Raw genomic sequence first — 16533 nt, 5'->3', positions numbered from 1 at the left:
CAAAAAAGAATTAAATTAACTCTGTATTAAATATGTTCCTACATATTTAATGCAGAATTATTTTTTACTTCAATATATAGAAAGAAAAAACCATACAACACAACACGTATCAACTTGCTGAATGTTTACCACTAAGTGAAACAATAAGAATGGGGCAAGCAAATGGCTCTGGATCATACTATAAAAGCTTTATTGGATTTAAGTTGGGCAATTGGAGGGTGGCCACATCACAATTTGTAAAATCTCCGCCTGTTGTTCAGTTGCTAGAAAGTCCCTGCACAGCTTAGTGCGGTGTTTTGGGTCATTGTCTTGTTGTAATATAAAATTTCTTCCACAAAGTTGAAGTACAGACAATATTGCATTATGTTCAAAAGATTGACAAGTGCAAAGTACTGCATATGGGTAGCAGTAACCCCAGAGAAACGTACGAACTATGTGGTGAGAAGTGGAGAACGAAAGAAAGCTGGGGGTAATTGTGTAGTCAGATATGAAGTTTTCTGAGCAGTGCAGACAGGCTGCCAGAGTAGGTTGGGGTCTTGTTGATGATATATATAGCAATTTTGCAAGCAGTAATAAGGAGGTGATTATCCCCTTGTATAAGGCAATGGTCAAGCCACACCTTGAGTACTGTGTACAGGCCTGGAAGCCTCATTTTAGGAAGGATGTAGAGTTGCTAGAATGAGTACAGAGAAGGGCAACAAGATTGGTGAGTGGAACAGAGGGTTCCATACTGCCTTCCTGAGAATAAACATGCTTTGTTATATTTAATCATTAGTCAAATGATAAAGCAATTGTTCAGAAACTTAGCCAGTGGAGAGAGTAGAAGAACAGGCCATCACAACTCCAGTTTGAGGTACAATCAAGACTCTTCATGAGAATCTTTAGTAATGCAGACTTCCATGTGGGAAAAAGCACAGTCTCTCAAACAGGAATTAAACATATAAAAATTAAACGTATTAAACACATACCTATGATATGTTTAAATATCATGTAACAGGTCTCTTTATAGAAAAACTTGGACAATTTGTGCCTTAAGGAAATCCAGCCCCAGAGCCTTGCCATCTTTTACAAGGTCCATGACTTCACATAGCTCAGCTAGAGAAAGTCTCACTGAATCTCATGTAATATCTAATTCTTCATCACTGTCATCCTCCAGTGTCTTGGGAAAGCAATTCATCTTCATTTACTTAAGAGATGGGTGACCAACCTACTCAGTCTGCTCAGAATCACATATATTTACAAATTTTTACTTCTCATTAATAATTTTAAACAAAATTCAAAAGTTCCTACAGCCCACACTCTTACAAATTCTTGTCAAGACTTTCTTTGCACAATTTATTGCATAGACATACTCATCACACAAGGTTCTATAACTTTCCCTATAGTTATCAGATCTCTTGTGCCGAGCTTCCTGCACTACTGATACTGTCCTCTTGCATTTTGAATTCAAGTGAATTCAGAATTTCACCATAACACTATTCAGTCTTACTCTTGTTCATAAACTATAGATACAGGCAGTAATATAGATTGAACAATTTCTACTTTACCAAAATACACTCAAGAAGTTGCAATCTACCATATCCAGCTTTATTATTAAAATTATTCTACCTGGCAGAATTTGTCATTAATCTGTCATTATCATAGACAGGTCTGCAACAGCTGGATGCAAGTAATTCATTTGTGGTCACTAGTAGCCATTACATACACACCTTCCACTTGTTTGCAGTGCTCATGGTAAAAATTTTTAAATCAGTTGAGTCCCCAATATGTTTAAAACTCTTGGACCATTTCTGTTTGCCTTTTTGAATATATGATTTGGACCATGAATTGATTTCTACTTACTAACCATTCTTTTTTCTTCAGGGAACACACCAGAAGATCAAGCCATGATTTATCAGTGGCTAGAGTATTGGCTTTTGCAAAGAAGTAAATTTGGTTGTCAGACTGAAATGCATGTTGTTTTAAAGGTACCGTAAATATTCCCACTATATTTTTTACATAAGTTGAAAATTTAAATTCACTCTGAAGTTTTCTGGTGTTTTTTTTTCTTTTTTTTTTTTATGGCAGGAAGCAAAGGATATTATATTTTTCTCAATTATTATATAACATTAATTATGCATATCCCTTTTTTTTTTCTTCTCCTTTTTTATTAAATAAGGACCACCCCAAAAGGGTGGTCTTTATTTCAGAAATAAAGCTTTTGTGAGAACAATATTCCATGGTTTGGCAAATTTGAGATTTGTATAGAGTGAGTAGTTGAATAGAAGAAGTGATGATTAATATACAACGGGGTTCAAAAAACATTTGTATTCACACAGAAGTAGTTATGATAGAAGGCTGAAACAAACACAATCTATTACACTTTTTCAACATAGTCACCATACAAAAAGACACATTTTTACCACCTCTCAATACACTTCTGCAGGCCAGTTTTGTAGTAGTCCTCAAGACTATCCTTCAAACAATGACTTGGTAGCAGAAATCACCTCATCAGCAGCAAAGTGTCTTCCATGAAGGAAAGAGAAAGAAATCAGAGTTTGAAAGGTTGAAGGGAATAAACAGGATGCGGAAATATTTAAAATCCACATTCGTGGGCACGCCTCACTGCATCATGTGAGGAATGCACAGGGCATTATTGTGGAGCAGGTGCACACCTTCTGATAACTTTCCTCATCATTTTTCTTTTATAGCAGCATGTAGCTTTTATGAGGAGATTGGAATAATACTTTGCTGTCAAAGTACATCCCTTTTGTTAGGTATATTGCACTATGCTGATCTCAAGAAACTGAGCATCACCTTGCCAGCACTTGGTTGCACTTTTGCCTTTTTTTTGGGAGGGGTGATTCTGCATGCTCCCACTGTTTTGACATTTGTTTAGTTTCGAGATCATGGTGATGAATACAAGTTCCACCCATCGTTACCAGCCATGAAAAAACTCATCTTGCTTTTCTGGCACATCAATAATATATCATGTGCACATCCCTTTTTCTAGGTAAGAGGTCAAAAGTGTAGGAACCCATCTAGCATTTATTTTACTCATATGCAACTGTTATTGGCTGATGTTCTCCACAGACCCTAGATTAATTTGGAGCTCTGCAGCTAAGCTTTTATGCTAATAGAGTGATCTTCTAAGATTGTCTCAATTTTTGCAACACTTTTCTATTACAGCAATTCTGGGCATCCTGGGATTTTTCATCATGCACCAAGATTCTTCCACATTTGAACTGGTTATACTAATGTGCAACAACACTTTAACCCTGGCAGTTCTCTCCATACTCAGCAGCCATTTCTTTATGGATTGTTTTAGGTGTTCCAAAAAGAGGATCCAAATCACTGATCTGTATTCCACTTTATCCATTATGACATTTCGTTTCATTCAGTGCTGAAAAGAAAAAAAAATGAATTGCCAGGTTGAAACCAAAATTTGTGTGGTTGCTATAGAGATTTCAAGGTATTTAAAAAAAGAAAAAAAAAAAAAAAAAAGCCTTCTCCAGACATAGCTAGGAAGGGATAGAAGGATTGTGTACCTCTGGTCTGGGAAGCCCACCCAGAGCCAGGGAAAGAGAAGAAAGCATGTAGGGTTCTGGGCTGGCCCTATCTAAGCATTTGGAAGGCCTTGGTGCAATCCTTCGCTCTCTTCCTACCTACATCTAGAGGACCCTCTTTTCCCCCCCTTCAGGAAACTCAGGCAATCCCTGACGGAGAGCAGCCAGAGTACTCTGGACAATCTGGTTCGCCTCCCAGCGGTGGTGTGGACAGGTAGGGGCTCTGCGGCCAGAAGCCAGATCAGAACCCAACACAAAACTACACAACACTTTTCTGGCTTTTACATAGGTAGGAAGGGCGTGAAGTATTCGTCACAAGAGTACTGATGGTGCAGATGTGGGAGACCACAGTTGGTGCCTTATCCAAACACTGTGCCACCATGCCACAACATACAGAACTGACTATGCTGAATTGCCTCAAGTGCCTACTATTTACCAGGTGGATTGTGAAGATTATCTTCAGTGCTGCAGAAACAAGAGATTACATATACACATGTCCCTTTGTACTTAAATTTATTGGCCCATTCTGATTATAAGTACTTTTCCTGCAGAAGGACTGTATGACAGAAAGGCAAGTGCCACCCATAGAAGGACAAGGAACTTACGATTGAAAGGCAAGTGTGTCTTATATGTTAATTAGTAACACTGCGATATGTAAAAATTATTACAAATATATATACAAATAATCACAAAACATTGTCATAATTATTATTATTTTCAGGTCCAGAACTCTGCACGCTTTCTTCTCTTTCCCTGGCTCTGGGTGGGCTTCCCAGACCAGGGGTACCCAATCCTTCACTCCCTTCCTACCTACATCTGGAGAATGCTTTTTTTTTTTCTTTTTTTTTTTAATACTTTGAAATCTCTATAACAACCACACAAATTGGTTTCAACCTGACAATTCATTTTTTTTTCTTTGTAGTACTGAAGAAAGTGAAGTGTCATAATGGATAAAGTGGAATATTGATCAGCGATTTAGATATTATAAAAATTACCTATTTCCATTGTTTTTATAATTACCTACTTTCATTATTTTTATAATCAAATTCTTATATAGTCAGGAAATAATTGTTTTTTTATTCTTTCAGAAAACTTGTTGAAATAGCTATTTTCCCAGAATACAGATAAGAGAAATAAACAAGAAAAAAAAAACAAAACTCAAAGTATGCAGTATATAGACCAGCAAGTGCGATGCTCACTGTATCAGTAAGCGTCACACATGCTCAATCAAGTTTGAGCCGATAGTAACTTGTGATCTGCCATGATGTGTTAAACACGTTAAAAGTATACAATTACTGAAAGTTCTTAGTTTCATAATTCTTTCTGAAAATGTAGAAAATTATTTTTTATTCTGTGGAATCGCATTCATTGAGCGCTACACATGCTCTATCAGAATTACAGGTTAAGTGACGTCGGAACTGCTCCATCAGAACAATTCACAACAAGTTGGAGCCCCAGCAGTGAATTGAGAGCTGACCATGAAGCGTGACACTAAACTGCAATTATACCTAAAGGTATATCCAGTGAACCATGAGGCCAAGTAGCCAAAGACTTAGATAGTCTGAATTGGTTTCATGTGTTATACCTTATAAATAAACAAATAATTAATAATAAAATAAAATAAATGCAAGTAATATTAACTGATGATGACGCAAATTACTGATATTAGGATACACTGAATGGTATGTTTAAGAGGTCTAGCACCATTCAAATACTAATTGGTAAAGGCTTTCTATTTCTGTTAGTTTAGCTAGGTCCAAGTGATCTAAAATTATCCAAATTTTAAAAATTGTATTAAAATTTTACAATTATATTAAAATTTAGCAAGAAACTGGCAAAACAAGCAGTTGCTCTTGACTTCTCAAAGGCTTTCGATTGTGTTTGACATAAAGGTCTTCTAAACAAGCTTCCATCTTATGGTTTGCCAACTGTTTTTTGTTATTGGATGTCCAATTTTCTCTCTAATCGCTCACTGAGGGTGATGGTAGATGGCTCTCTGTCTTCTGACTTCTCCACTAATGCTGGTGTCCCCCAAGGTTCAGTTCTTTCCCCCCACTCTTTTCCTCCTGTATGTTAATACATTCTTCTATTGACTGGAAATCCTATCCATACTTTTGCTGATGATACCAGATTGCATTCCACTTTCCATTTTGAGAAACCTTGCCCTGCTCAATCAGCTTCAACTTCTCTAATATCTGCTACCAATTCCTTAAATGCTGATCTCCAGGTTATTCTCCAGTGGGGCAAAGACAACTTAGTTGATTTCAATCCTTTTAAAACTGTCTTGTCTTATATCTTGCAAAAAGGATTCTTCTGCTCCTATGCTTATCTTTGGTGACACTCCGATTTCTAGGCAAAAGGATGTATCTCTTTTGGAGATTACCCTGACTTCTAATCTCTCTCTTGGCACAAGCACATTACAAATATTGCTTCCTCTTCATCTAAAAAACTTGGTTTTCTCTTTCACTCTTGGCATTACTTTTCTTCCAAACAGCTGTTCACTCTGTACAAATCGCAAATCCACCTTACCCTGGAATATTGTTTCCACATCTGGAGCGGTGCCCCCAGAACCTCTCTCAGGCTTCTAGATTCCATTTAGGAGAGGGCAGTTAGGTTAATTAATGACTCCTCTCTAACAGAGTCTCTCCACTCGCTGTCTCACAGATGTACTGTTTCTGCTGCATGCCTGTTCTACAGATACTTCCACGGGCACTGTTCTTCTGAATTGGCTTCTATTATTCCTGCTCTCTCTTTCAGAACAGTCCCAACACACGCCACCACCAGCCAACATCCATTTACTGTCCAATTTCAAACTCACAGAACAAACTTTTCATCTTCCTCATTTATTCATTCAACAGCCGTTTACTGGACGTACGTATTTCCTGAAACTTATAGTCTACAGAAGTTTGTCTGATGTCAACAAATATCTTCTTTCATCTTCTCAACCTCAGACTCAAGCATGGTACTAAGTACTATAGTTACTAATATCTCTCATTTTTGGGGTTTCCATAAAAAAAAAAAAAAAAAGTCATTAGTAATTGCAAAAGCCTCAGCATCTCAACCAGCTGGGTCGGTGTGACTAGAAAACGGAAGCCATCTGGTGTTGTGAACATTAAAATCACTAAGGAAAATTACCTTACTGTTAGGAAAGTTGGACTGGAGAAAGTCAAGTTGCAAAGAGAGGAAGTCAAAGAGCTCCAAGTGAGTAGTTTGTTTGTTTGTTTGGTTTTTAGGAGCATTAGCAACTAAGGCCATATTGCTCCGGGAATATGCGGTGGTCATTCCCTTGACCTTTCCGCATCCTCCGTATTTGGTGGTGACGGGCTCGAACCCCGGTCTAATCAAGAAGCGTGTGCTACGCACTGCTGCTCCTTCCCACCTGGCTACGGAGATGCCCAAGTGAGTAGTGGAATTTGAAGAACGATAGAGACAAAAGATGAATTTGACAGAATGAGGTAGAGAGATTTTAAGCCAGAGAAGATCGAAAAGAGGAGATTCCAAGTTACCAAGTCTGACAGGGAATATTGGAACGGACATATGCACAAGTACCACCTTTGAGGGCGCCTCCGTAGCCAGGTGGGCAGGAGCAGCAGTGCGTAGCACACGCTTCTTGATTAGACCGGTGTTTGAGCCAGTGATCACCAAATACGGAGGATGCGGAAAGGTCAGGGAATGACCCCGGAGCAATATGGCCAATCCCCACAGCAATATGGCCTTAGTTGCTAATGCTTCTAAAAACCAAATAATAATAACAACAACCATCTTTGAGGCGAAAGGAATCATATAGTGAATAATTTGGGCAATTGAGATGAGCAGTAATTGAATCAACTGATAACAGATTCTGTCAGAAAAAGTACATGGGGTTTGGCAGACTGCAAGTGGAAATGGACATCGTCGAGATTAGAATTGAGTCCACGTATATTCTGAAAAAGGCCTCTGAGGTTGGGAAAATTCATATTTTAGCATTAAATCAGCTCACACACCAACCATAAGAATAAGTATTTACTGTAACTAAGATATTTACATTTACATATTAAAATAAAATAAAATAACTATTTACAAAAACTACTATTATATTAAATTAAATTATATACATGTAAAAACATTAAAACTGTGATAAAATCCTTAAGATAAAATACACTAAAATAAACCGGATTAAAAGTGATAAAAACAATAAAAGTCTCTGGAGCCTTCGGAAGCATCGGCTTCCTTCCTCAGCAGTAACAAAACTTCCTGCAGCACGTCCATATTAACAGGCTCACAGTACCTATACACGTGGTGCAGTCGGCGCATGGTCTGAACTGGAAGCGGAAATAGCTCGGGAACGTGTTAAGCAGGTTCTGCTTAACACGTTCCCGAGGTGTCACTATTCACATGCATTCCAATTAAACATGGAATATATTGTGTTAGAAAATCTTTGAGTAATGATGTCTCTTTGAGTAATAGATCGCTTTTAAATGTAGAGGATATTTGTTCGGGTGTGGAACTTTGTCTGGTCAGCACCACTATGGTGTACCAAGGTGTTATGTACAAACAGGTTCACGGTACAGCCATGGGATCTCCTATTAGCGCCATCGTGGCCAATCTGGCCATGGAGGAGTTAGAGGACAGGGTTTTTAGTGGATGTCAGTTTCCCATAAAGAAATGGAAAAGGTATGTTGATGATACCTTTACCGTGGTCCAGAAAGGGAGAGAGGATGATGCACTCCATTGGCTTAATAGCTTCTCCCAATTTATACAATTTACCTCAGAGGTGGAAACAGGAGGTACCCTTTCTTTCTTGGATGTACTTGGTCTCTAGGGTAGGCCCTAGGCTCAAAACTTCTGTGTTTAAAAAACCTATGTGCAGAGGCCAGTACACCCATTATAGTTCAGCACAAGCTGGGCAGCATAAGAATAGTGTAGTGAAAGCTCTACTAGATAGAGCAGGGTCACACTGTACCACCTCTGAGGACAAAGAATGTGAAATTAGACGAGTCACAGCAGACCTTAGAAAATGTGGATACCCCCAGAGGATCATAGACAGATTTAGTAGAGGAATAGAGTCTAACCGTCAGGAACCGTTTGTTCCTGTGGCTACCGCATACATTCCTTACTATCCGGGCGTTAATGAGCATCTCGCTAGAGTTTTGCGGGGTTATAAAACACGCTGTGTGCAGCTTCCTGGGCGGAGGTTGCACACAGTGTTGTCTCAGGTAAAAGACCCAATAGCAAAGGACCTGAGTAGTGGAGTAGTATACAGGATAAAATGCCCGGATTGTGGGGAATGTTATGTGGGCAAGACAAAACAACGGCTCAAGGATCGTCTGGGGGAGCATGCAAATGCTATAAAAACTGCTGATTACAATAAGTCTGCTGTGGCTGAACATTTTTGGGAGAAGCAGCATCAAATTTCCCCAGAGGATGCGGTTATCGTGGATCGAGCGCATGGGTTCTGGAACCGTAAATGGCTCGAGAGCCTACGAATCTGTTCATCCAACCACAATATTATGAATAGGGACAGAGGTATGCGTATGCATCCTCTGTTTGAAACTATCATCCTAAGTACGGTTGAACGGTTTTGCTTAACACGTTCCCGAGCTATTTCCGCTTCCAGTTCAGACCATGCGCCGACTGCACCACGTGTATAGGTACCGTGAGCCTGTTATATATGGACGTGCTGCAGGAAGTTTTGTTACTGCTGAGGAAGGAAGCCGATGCTTCCGAAATCTCCAGAGACTTTTATTGTTTTTATCGCTTTTAATCCGGTTTATTTTAGTGTATTTTATCTTAAGGATTTTATCACAGTTTTAATGTTTTTACATGTATATAATTTAATTTAATATAATAGTAGTTTTTGTAAATAGTTATTTTATTTTATTTTAATATGTAAATGTAAATATCTTAGTTACAGTAAATACTTATTCTTATGGTTGGTGTGTGAGCTGATTTAATGCTAAAATCCACGTATATTTGTGAAATGAACTAGGAAGTGTTTGGGTGTTTTAAATCTTTTCTCATATTATCATCATCATCCATTTTCAATCCACTGCAGGATGAAGGCCTCTCCAGCAACTTTCCAGTTCCTTCTGTTTTGTGCAATGACAGGACAGGGTTTTTAGTGGATGCCACACATTTACTACCCACAAACTCATGAATTTCATATATTCATCTCCACCGTTGTCTTCCAGTTTTATTGTAGCTCCTCTTGGGCAACATTCTGTTATTTTCTTAGTCCATCTGTCATGTCTTCAAGCTATGTGTCCTGCTGAAGACCATTTTAGTTCTTTAGTTTTGATAAGAATCTCCTTTACTTGAGTTTTCTGCTTATTCCTAGTTTTCTACTCCTAGCCTGTTCAAACTCTAGTTTGGACTGATTAATAACTGCTTTACAATTGTTGCGAGCTTTGGTGTAGGCAGAAAGTGCCCAAGTTTCACATCCATAAGTCTTTTTTTTTTTTTTTATGTAAACCCCAAACACAAGAGGTATTAGAACCTATAGTACTTTGTACCGTGCTTGGGTTGAAGGTTGAGAAGACGAAAGAAGAGATAAAAGACAAGACTGAGTTTTAGAAGGGTTGAAATCAACCAAGTTGTGTTTGCCCCACTGGAGAATTACCTGTAGATCGGCATTTAAGGAATTGGTAGCAGATTTTCGAGAAATTGATGCTGATTGAGCAGGACAAGGTTTCTCAAAATGGAAAGTGGAATGCAATATGCTATCATTGGCAAAACTATGGATAGGATTTCTAGTCAATGGAAGAAGGTCATTAATATACAAGAGGAAAAGGGTGGGGAAAGAAATGAACCTTGGGGGACACCGGCATTAGAGGAGAAGTTAGAAGACAGAGCCATCTACCATCACCCTCAGTGAGCGATCAGAGAGAAAACTGGATAACCAATTACTCAAAACAGTTGGCAAACCATAAGATGGAAGCTTGTTTAGAAGACCTTTATGCCAAACAGGATCGAAAGCCTTTGAGATGTTAAGAGCAACTACTTGTGTTTCACCAAACCTTTCCATTGAATTAGTCCATAAATGGGTAACATAAGCCAGAACATCACCAGTGGATCGACACTGTTGGAATCCATAGTGGCGATCGTTGATCAGATGGAAGGTTTCTAGGTAGTTTAAGAGTTGGCAGTTAATTGATTTCTCCATTACTTTAGAAAGAGTAGAAGAAATTGCAATGGGACGATAATTGGATGGGAGGGATTTGTCACCCGTTTTAGGAACTAGCTGGATATGAGCAAATTTCCGTGCAGAAGGAAAAACAACTTTTGGAATAAGAAAGTGAAAAAAGGTGGCAAAGAACAAAATCTTTCTGACATCCTTTTGACAGGAGGCATTGAATGGAGCGTGTTGGGAATGGTGGGAGGTGTTTTACCAAGATCATTAATGCATGAGTTGGATGAAAAATGGGATGCTAGCAGGTCAGCTTTATCCTTGGCTGAAGTGACAACAGAACCATCTGGTTTGGACAGAGGTGGGAACAGAGATGGGCAAAAGCTGCAGCCAATAGCTTTGGCAAGAGACCAGAATGCTCGGCTACCATTAGGGCAAGAAGCAAGTTTTTCTACTCCTAGCCTGTTCAAACTCTAGTTTGGACTGATTAATAACTGCTTTACAATTGTTGCGAGCTTTGGTGTAGGCAGAAAATGAAACTGGAGAATTAGAAACAAGCCAATTACGATATACAACATTTTTCTCTTGAACAGCCTTAGCACAATTATTGGAAAACCAAGGTTTAGATAAAGGACGAGATTTTAAAGTGGAGTGTGGGATAAAGGATTCCATTCCTGAAGAATAATTTCACTGACACGATCTGAGCAAACGTTGACATCAGAAGTTTTGAAACAGTAATCCGACCAAGGAAAAGAAGTCTCGCAGGTCATCCCATTTTGCATTCTTGTAATGCCAAACAAAACGAGGTTGGGAATACCTATGAGATAAAGGTTCCATTGGAGGAGAGACAATCACCAAGTTGTGATCTGAAGTGCCTAAAGGACCTCTCACTTCAACCGTGTACTTAGAAGGGTTGTCTGTGAGAAAAAGATCAAGCGTATTGGCTGTATGATTAGGATTGTCCGGTATTCTTGTAGGTAAATTAACAATCTGTGCAAGGTTATTAGTAATTGCAAAAGCCTCAGCATCTCAACCAGCTGGGTCGGTGTGACTAGAAAACGGAAGCCAGCTGGAGTTGTGAACATTAAAATCACCAAGGAAAATTGGTGGGAGTATACATTGGTTCATTATTTTACGTTTCGGACAAACTGGGATATTGCTCTTCAGTATGTGACTATATTTCCTGAATGCTATCCATTCAAAATTTATTCTTCTCTTGACTTCCAGCCATTTGTTATTATTACAGCTAATAACTTGTCCCATCCCAGATAAGTATATGACTTCACCTTTTCAATTACTGCTCCTTCAATCATTGTCTCTTTCTGTGGCATACTTGTTCATCATTACTTTAGTTTTAGCATATTCATCTTTAGTCCAAAATCCTTATTAACTGTGCATAACTGATTAAGATTTTCCTCTAATTCTTTTGGATCGTGGCTTATGACCACAATGTCATCTGCAAATCGTAAACAGCTTGGGTACTCTCCATTCGCATTGACTCCTTTCTGCGACCAGTCTAATCTTCTGAAAGCTTCCTCAAGGGCAGCAGTAAATAGCATCGGAGATAGTGTCTCCTTGTCAAACTCCTTTCTCAATTTTAAATTTGCTACTGTCTTTGTCTAGTCTAATAAAGGAGGTAGCACTCTCATATATTTTCTTCAAAATCATAATATGTGGGGTATCTATGCCTTGTCTTTTCAGTGCTCGAAACATTGTCTTATGCTGTATGGAGTCGAATGCTTTTTCATAATCCACAAATGCCAGGCATAATGGTGTTTTTTATTCATTTGCTTTCTCCATTAGCTGTGGTATTACGTGAAGGTGATCCATAGCTGAGAATCCTGTTCTAAAGCCAGCTTGCTCTTTCGGTTGATTCTCATCAAGTATTCTTTCTAATCTGTTAGTAATGACCCTTGTGAACAACTTGTAGATATGGGATAACAAGCTAATTGGTCTATAATTTCCAATTTCTGATTTATCTCTCTCATTCTTATGCAGCAAAACTATGATTGCATTATTCCACTGCTTAGGCATCACACCTTTTCTAATGCACTTTGTGAAGAGCCTTGCCAGTTTTTGTGTTATGTCTCTTCCTCTCAATTTTAACAACTCTACAGTAACTTCATCTTCTCCCGGGGCTTTCTGATTCTTCATTTTCTTCAACACATATTCTACCTCATCAGGAAGGATATCGGGTATGTCGTATGTGTTGCGATCCATCTTCCCCACTGCTGGCATCATTCCCTTGCTCCTTGTATAATTCTCTGTAATAGTCTTCTGCTATTTGAATTTTGCCTTCTCTGCTATTTATAAGTACGCCATTGCTATTCTTCAGTTTCAGTATCATTCGTCTTTCTGTATTACTGCTCATAGCTGCTGAGTTAAGTCCTTTGTTTTCCCTTAATGCTTGTTCTACTTTTCTTGTGTTAAATCTTATGTCTACTCTGAGTCTCTTTCTAATGGCTTTGTATAGCTCAGTATATTCAATTTTCTCCTTGTCAGTATTTATCTTGCTCTTCATTTGTTGCCTTTGGTTCATCATGACAAGTGTTTCTTGACTAATTTTTTCTTCTTTGGATTTCTTTTTCCCTATAGGTTTCTTGGGCTTTATGACTTTCAGAAAGTTGTAATATTCCTCGTCGATATCTTGGTCCTGAGTGGTCTGCAGAAGCTCAAATTTGTTAAGTTCCAGTACATATTGCTTTTTCTCCTCTTCTGTTATCTCAAAGATCTTTGTATTATTTACTCGAGTCAGTTTTTTCCTTCCCTTTTCTCTATCTATATCAAGTGTACATCTTGCCATTCTGTGATCACTTCCAACATTTACCTTATTCAGGATGGTAACATCATTCACTATATATCATCTGTTAGTGAGGATGAAGTTGATTTCATTAGTTGTTAATCCATTTGGACTCTTCCATGCCCACTTTCTGTTCACCCTTTTGTTGAAAAAAAAGTGTTCATTACTGACAATCCTTGAGATGCTGCAAATTCCACAAATCTTTCACCTCTTTCATTTCTTTCAGCATTTCTAAAATTTCCTATAGTTCTCCTTTCTGCGATGTTTTGTCTTTTTCCAACCTTAGCATTGAAGTCCCCCATTATGATAGTGTAGTGGGTTTCCTGCTTATCTAGAAGACTCAATTTCGGTGTACATTTCAACCTCTTCATCATCATGGCTCGATGTTGGTGCATAAATCATTATAACCTTTAGCTTGTACCTCTTAGAAATCTTGAGTATTATTCTTGACACCCTTGGTGATGTACTTTTGAATTCCAAAATGTTGTTTTTAAATCTTTATGGACCAGAAACCCAACTCCACCGTCACTCCTTTCACCGTTTCCATTGGTGTACAGCAGATTTCCACTTGATAAACTTATAGGCGATTTATTTCTTCTTCTTGTTTCAGCCAAACCGATGATATTCCAATTCACATTTTCTAATTCCTTTTCTAGGTCTAATAATCTGTCTTCACCGATGAGCGATCTTGCATTGTAACAGGCCAAGTTCAGTTTCTGTGCATGACAGCCTGGTCATACTCAGAGATTCTTAGCACCCTCTGCTTCCACTCTGATCCTCTTGCTGCCGTAAGAGGGGGAGTAAAAGCCACTGAGGGCCATTTGTTTCGTCTTGCTGTCATATGCTGGAGGGTTTGGTCTTGGCGTCTTGAAGAGAACCACTCTACAAGTTCGTTGCCACCTGTGACGTAACAGGGCTTACCATCGAGAAAGTGTGCACGAGTGGATTTTGGGGAGACAGGCCAACCGGACTTCGCCTAAATCTTCTGTAATAGAAAGATATTGGATCCATCAGTGTTTTAGACTGTCTGGTAACACACAGAATACCTGTTCCCCTCTAAGCCCCTTTTTGCATATAAGCTTACTCTATTAATTTGACAATTCATGGTGTATTCAATAGTAAGAAAAAGTGTGGGACATGCTGCATGAAGTAATTGAAGTTTTTGGATATGGCATACACATGGTAGGAATATACTGAGATCCTTGACATAACGTGGCTTCTACAATCCCCCCCCACCACATACACACTACTTGGACTCCCTCCAATCACTATCTGTCAGAGTAGAGGTAGCAAGATTATACACCAGCTGATATGGAAGTCCTCTAAAGAGTTACCAATAGGTTCAGTCTGGTGTTTAGGATTTATATCTTTGCCATGTCTGGAACAAAGTGAGATAACATAGAACTGTCCCACAGCACTAGTGATATGAGCACACACTGATGTTGGGGAGCAGATGTGACCTACCTTTGTGACTGTAAGGTGAGTATTTTTCATTACTATTGCTGTAGAAGGGATTCCTGAGGTGTATTCAATGATTTTGTAGTTTCTTGGGTATCTTTGAACCCTACTCATATGTGTGTATGGTTCTTGGAGTACCAATATGTCTTTGTCATTTTCTTCTAATTTGAGCTTGATCTTATCTACAACAGCTCTTGCTCTTTGAACATTCAATTGGACGAAATGTAGAGCCCTAGTCAAGTTTATATTTTCAGTCTGACCCATAATTGGTCCTAGATTGTATCGGTTTTACCTTTTTTTTTTTATAGCAGGGGCATTTGTCATCCCTGATGCTGTGTGCATACTCAGTCAGCCTTGCAGGTAGCACATTTTGGCTGCTGAGACTTATTATTGCAGCTTTTGTAATCGTGGCCAGTGACTGCACAGTGACCACAGACAGTTTCTTTTTGACTGCAGTCCCTGGCAGTATGACCATACTTATGACATTTAAAACACTTTTGTATGGGGAAATGTTCCCTGAATCTATGGCTGGTCCAGCCAGCATAGATTCTCTGTTATTCCTTCAGTGCCTTCCATATTTTAGGTGTGATTTCTGCTATTATGTTAAATAATCCATTTATTTTGCTTTCAGTTCCTCTTTTTAGAAGGAATTCAGCAGCAAATTCATCTATTGTCATTATGCTACTGAAGTTTTTATAGTATATATCCATCATTAGGTCTTTTTTTTAATGTTGCCTCTGGTACATCAAAAATTAAGATGTGAGGATTTTTTCCTTTTGGCTTTTCTGTTTTAAGCCCAAGTTTTGTGACTTCAGGTATTGCCTCCACCTTTTTTAAATCCTCTTTATGGTTCTGTGGTTGCAGAGGTGAACAGTCGCATTTGCATGACACTTCACTTGATGTAGACAGCAGACAGTGATCCTAGGACAACTCAGCTGGATTGTGTATTTTCCTGAAGCACTTAACGTGGATCCCTTGATTCTTTAGGTAACCATAGATGAAGAGAAGTAATTTATTTGAGGTAAGAGTTTTTTGTTCTTGATAGCTCATATATATTTTTGTTATTGAGCATATTATTGCACGGTGTAATCGCTATAGCGGTAACGATCTTACTGTCAGAACCCTTGACTTGCCCAAATTTCTTAACTATATTAGACAGAAAACAAGTTATATTAAGGTTATCTTTAATGGGGAACTTAGATCTAGTAATAGATTTAATATATTTTTAGTTTTTAAGATAGTTTCCTTTGTTCAAGGCAATTTTCCCGCCAAAACGGGAAATCCCATTACTTAGGTTATAACAGGTCTAATTTTGAACAGACACATCAAATTATTTCTCCCAACTGAAGAAACAATGTAATATGGACAGAACGACTGAAAATGACCTAAATATGGACAAAAAAAATGCAGAAACCATGAGACAACCCTGACTTAAATACAGCAGCCCCCCCCCCCCCCCGTTATAACGCGGTTTGCTTTACGCTGATTTGCTATAACGCTGTTCTTATATTATAATGCGTATCTGACTATAACGCTGTCACAACTCACTATAACGCTCTTTTACAGATTGCATTTTTGGCAGATTTAACGAAATCGTTTCATTTGATGGAGCTGATAGCTTGAAA

At 38.5% G+C, this 16533-nt stretch overlaps 1 protein-coding gene across 1 annotated transcript in view; it reads left to right on the top strand.

Moving 5' to 3' along the window:
• The window catches only part of AIMP3 (aaRS-interacting multifunctional protein 3), an 82025-nt gene that overhangs the window by 23074 nt on the left and 42418 nt on the right, over window positions 1-16533 (top strand). The window contains exon 3 of the mRNA XM_090381561.1: window positions 1864-1967. Coding sequence (XP_090237687.1) covers window positions 1864-1967 — 104 coding nt within the window. The remainder of the gene's footprint in view (window positions 1-1863; window positions 1968-16533) is intronic.

The sequence above is a fragment of the Mastigoproctus giganteus genome, chromosome 9, assembly GCF_048544385.1.
Source record: "Mastigoproctus giganteus isolate SK-2022 chromosome 9, ASM4854438v1, whole genome shotgun sequence".
Taxonomy (NCBI): domain Eukaryota; kingdom Metazoa; phylum Arthropoda; class Arachnida; order Uropygi; family Thelyphonidae; genus Mastigoproctus; species Mastigoproctus giganteus.
This window is presented reverse-complemented; position numbering and strand designations above follow the sequence as displayed.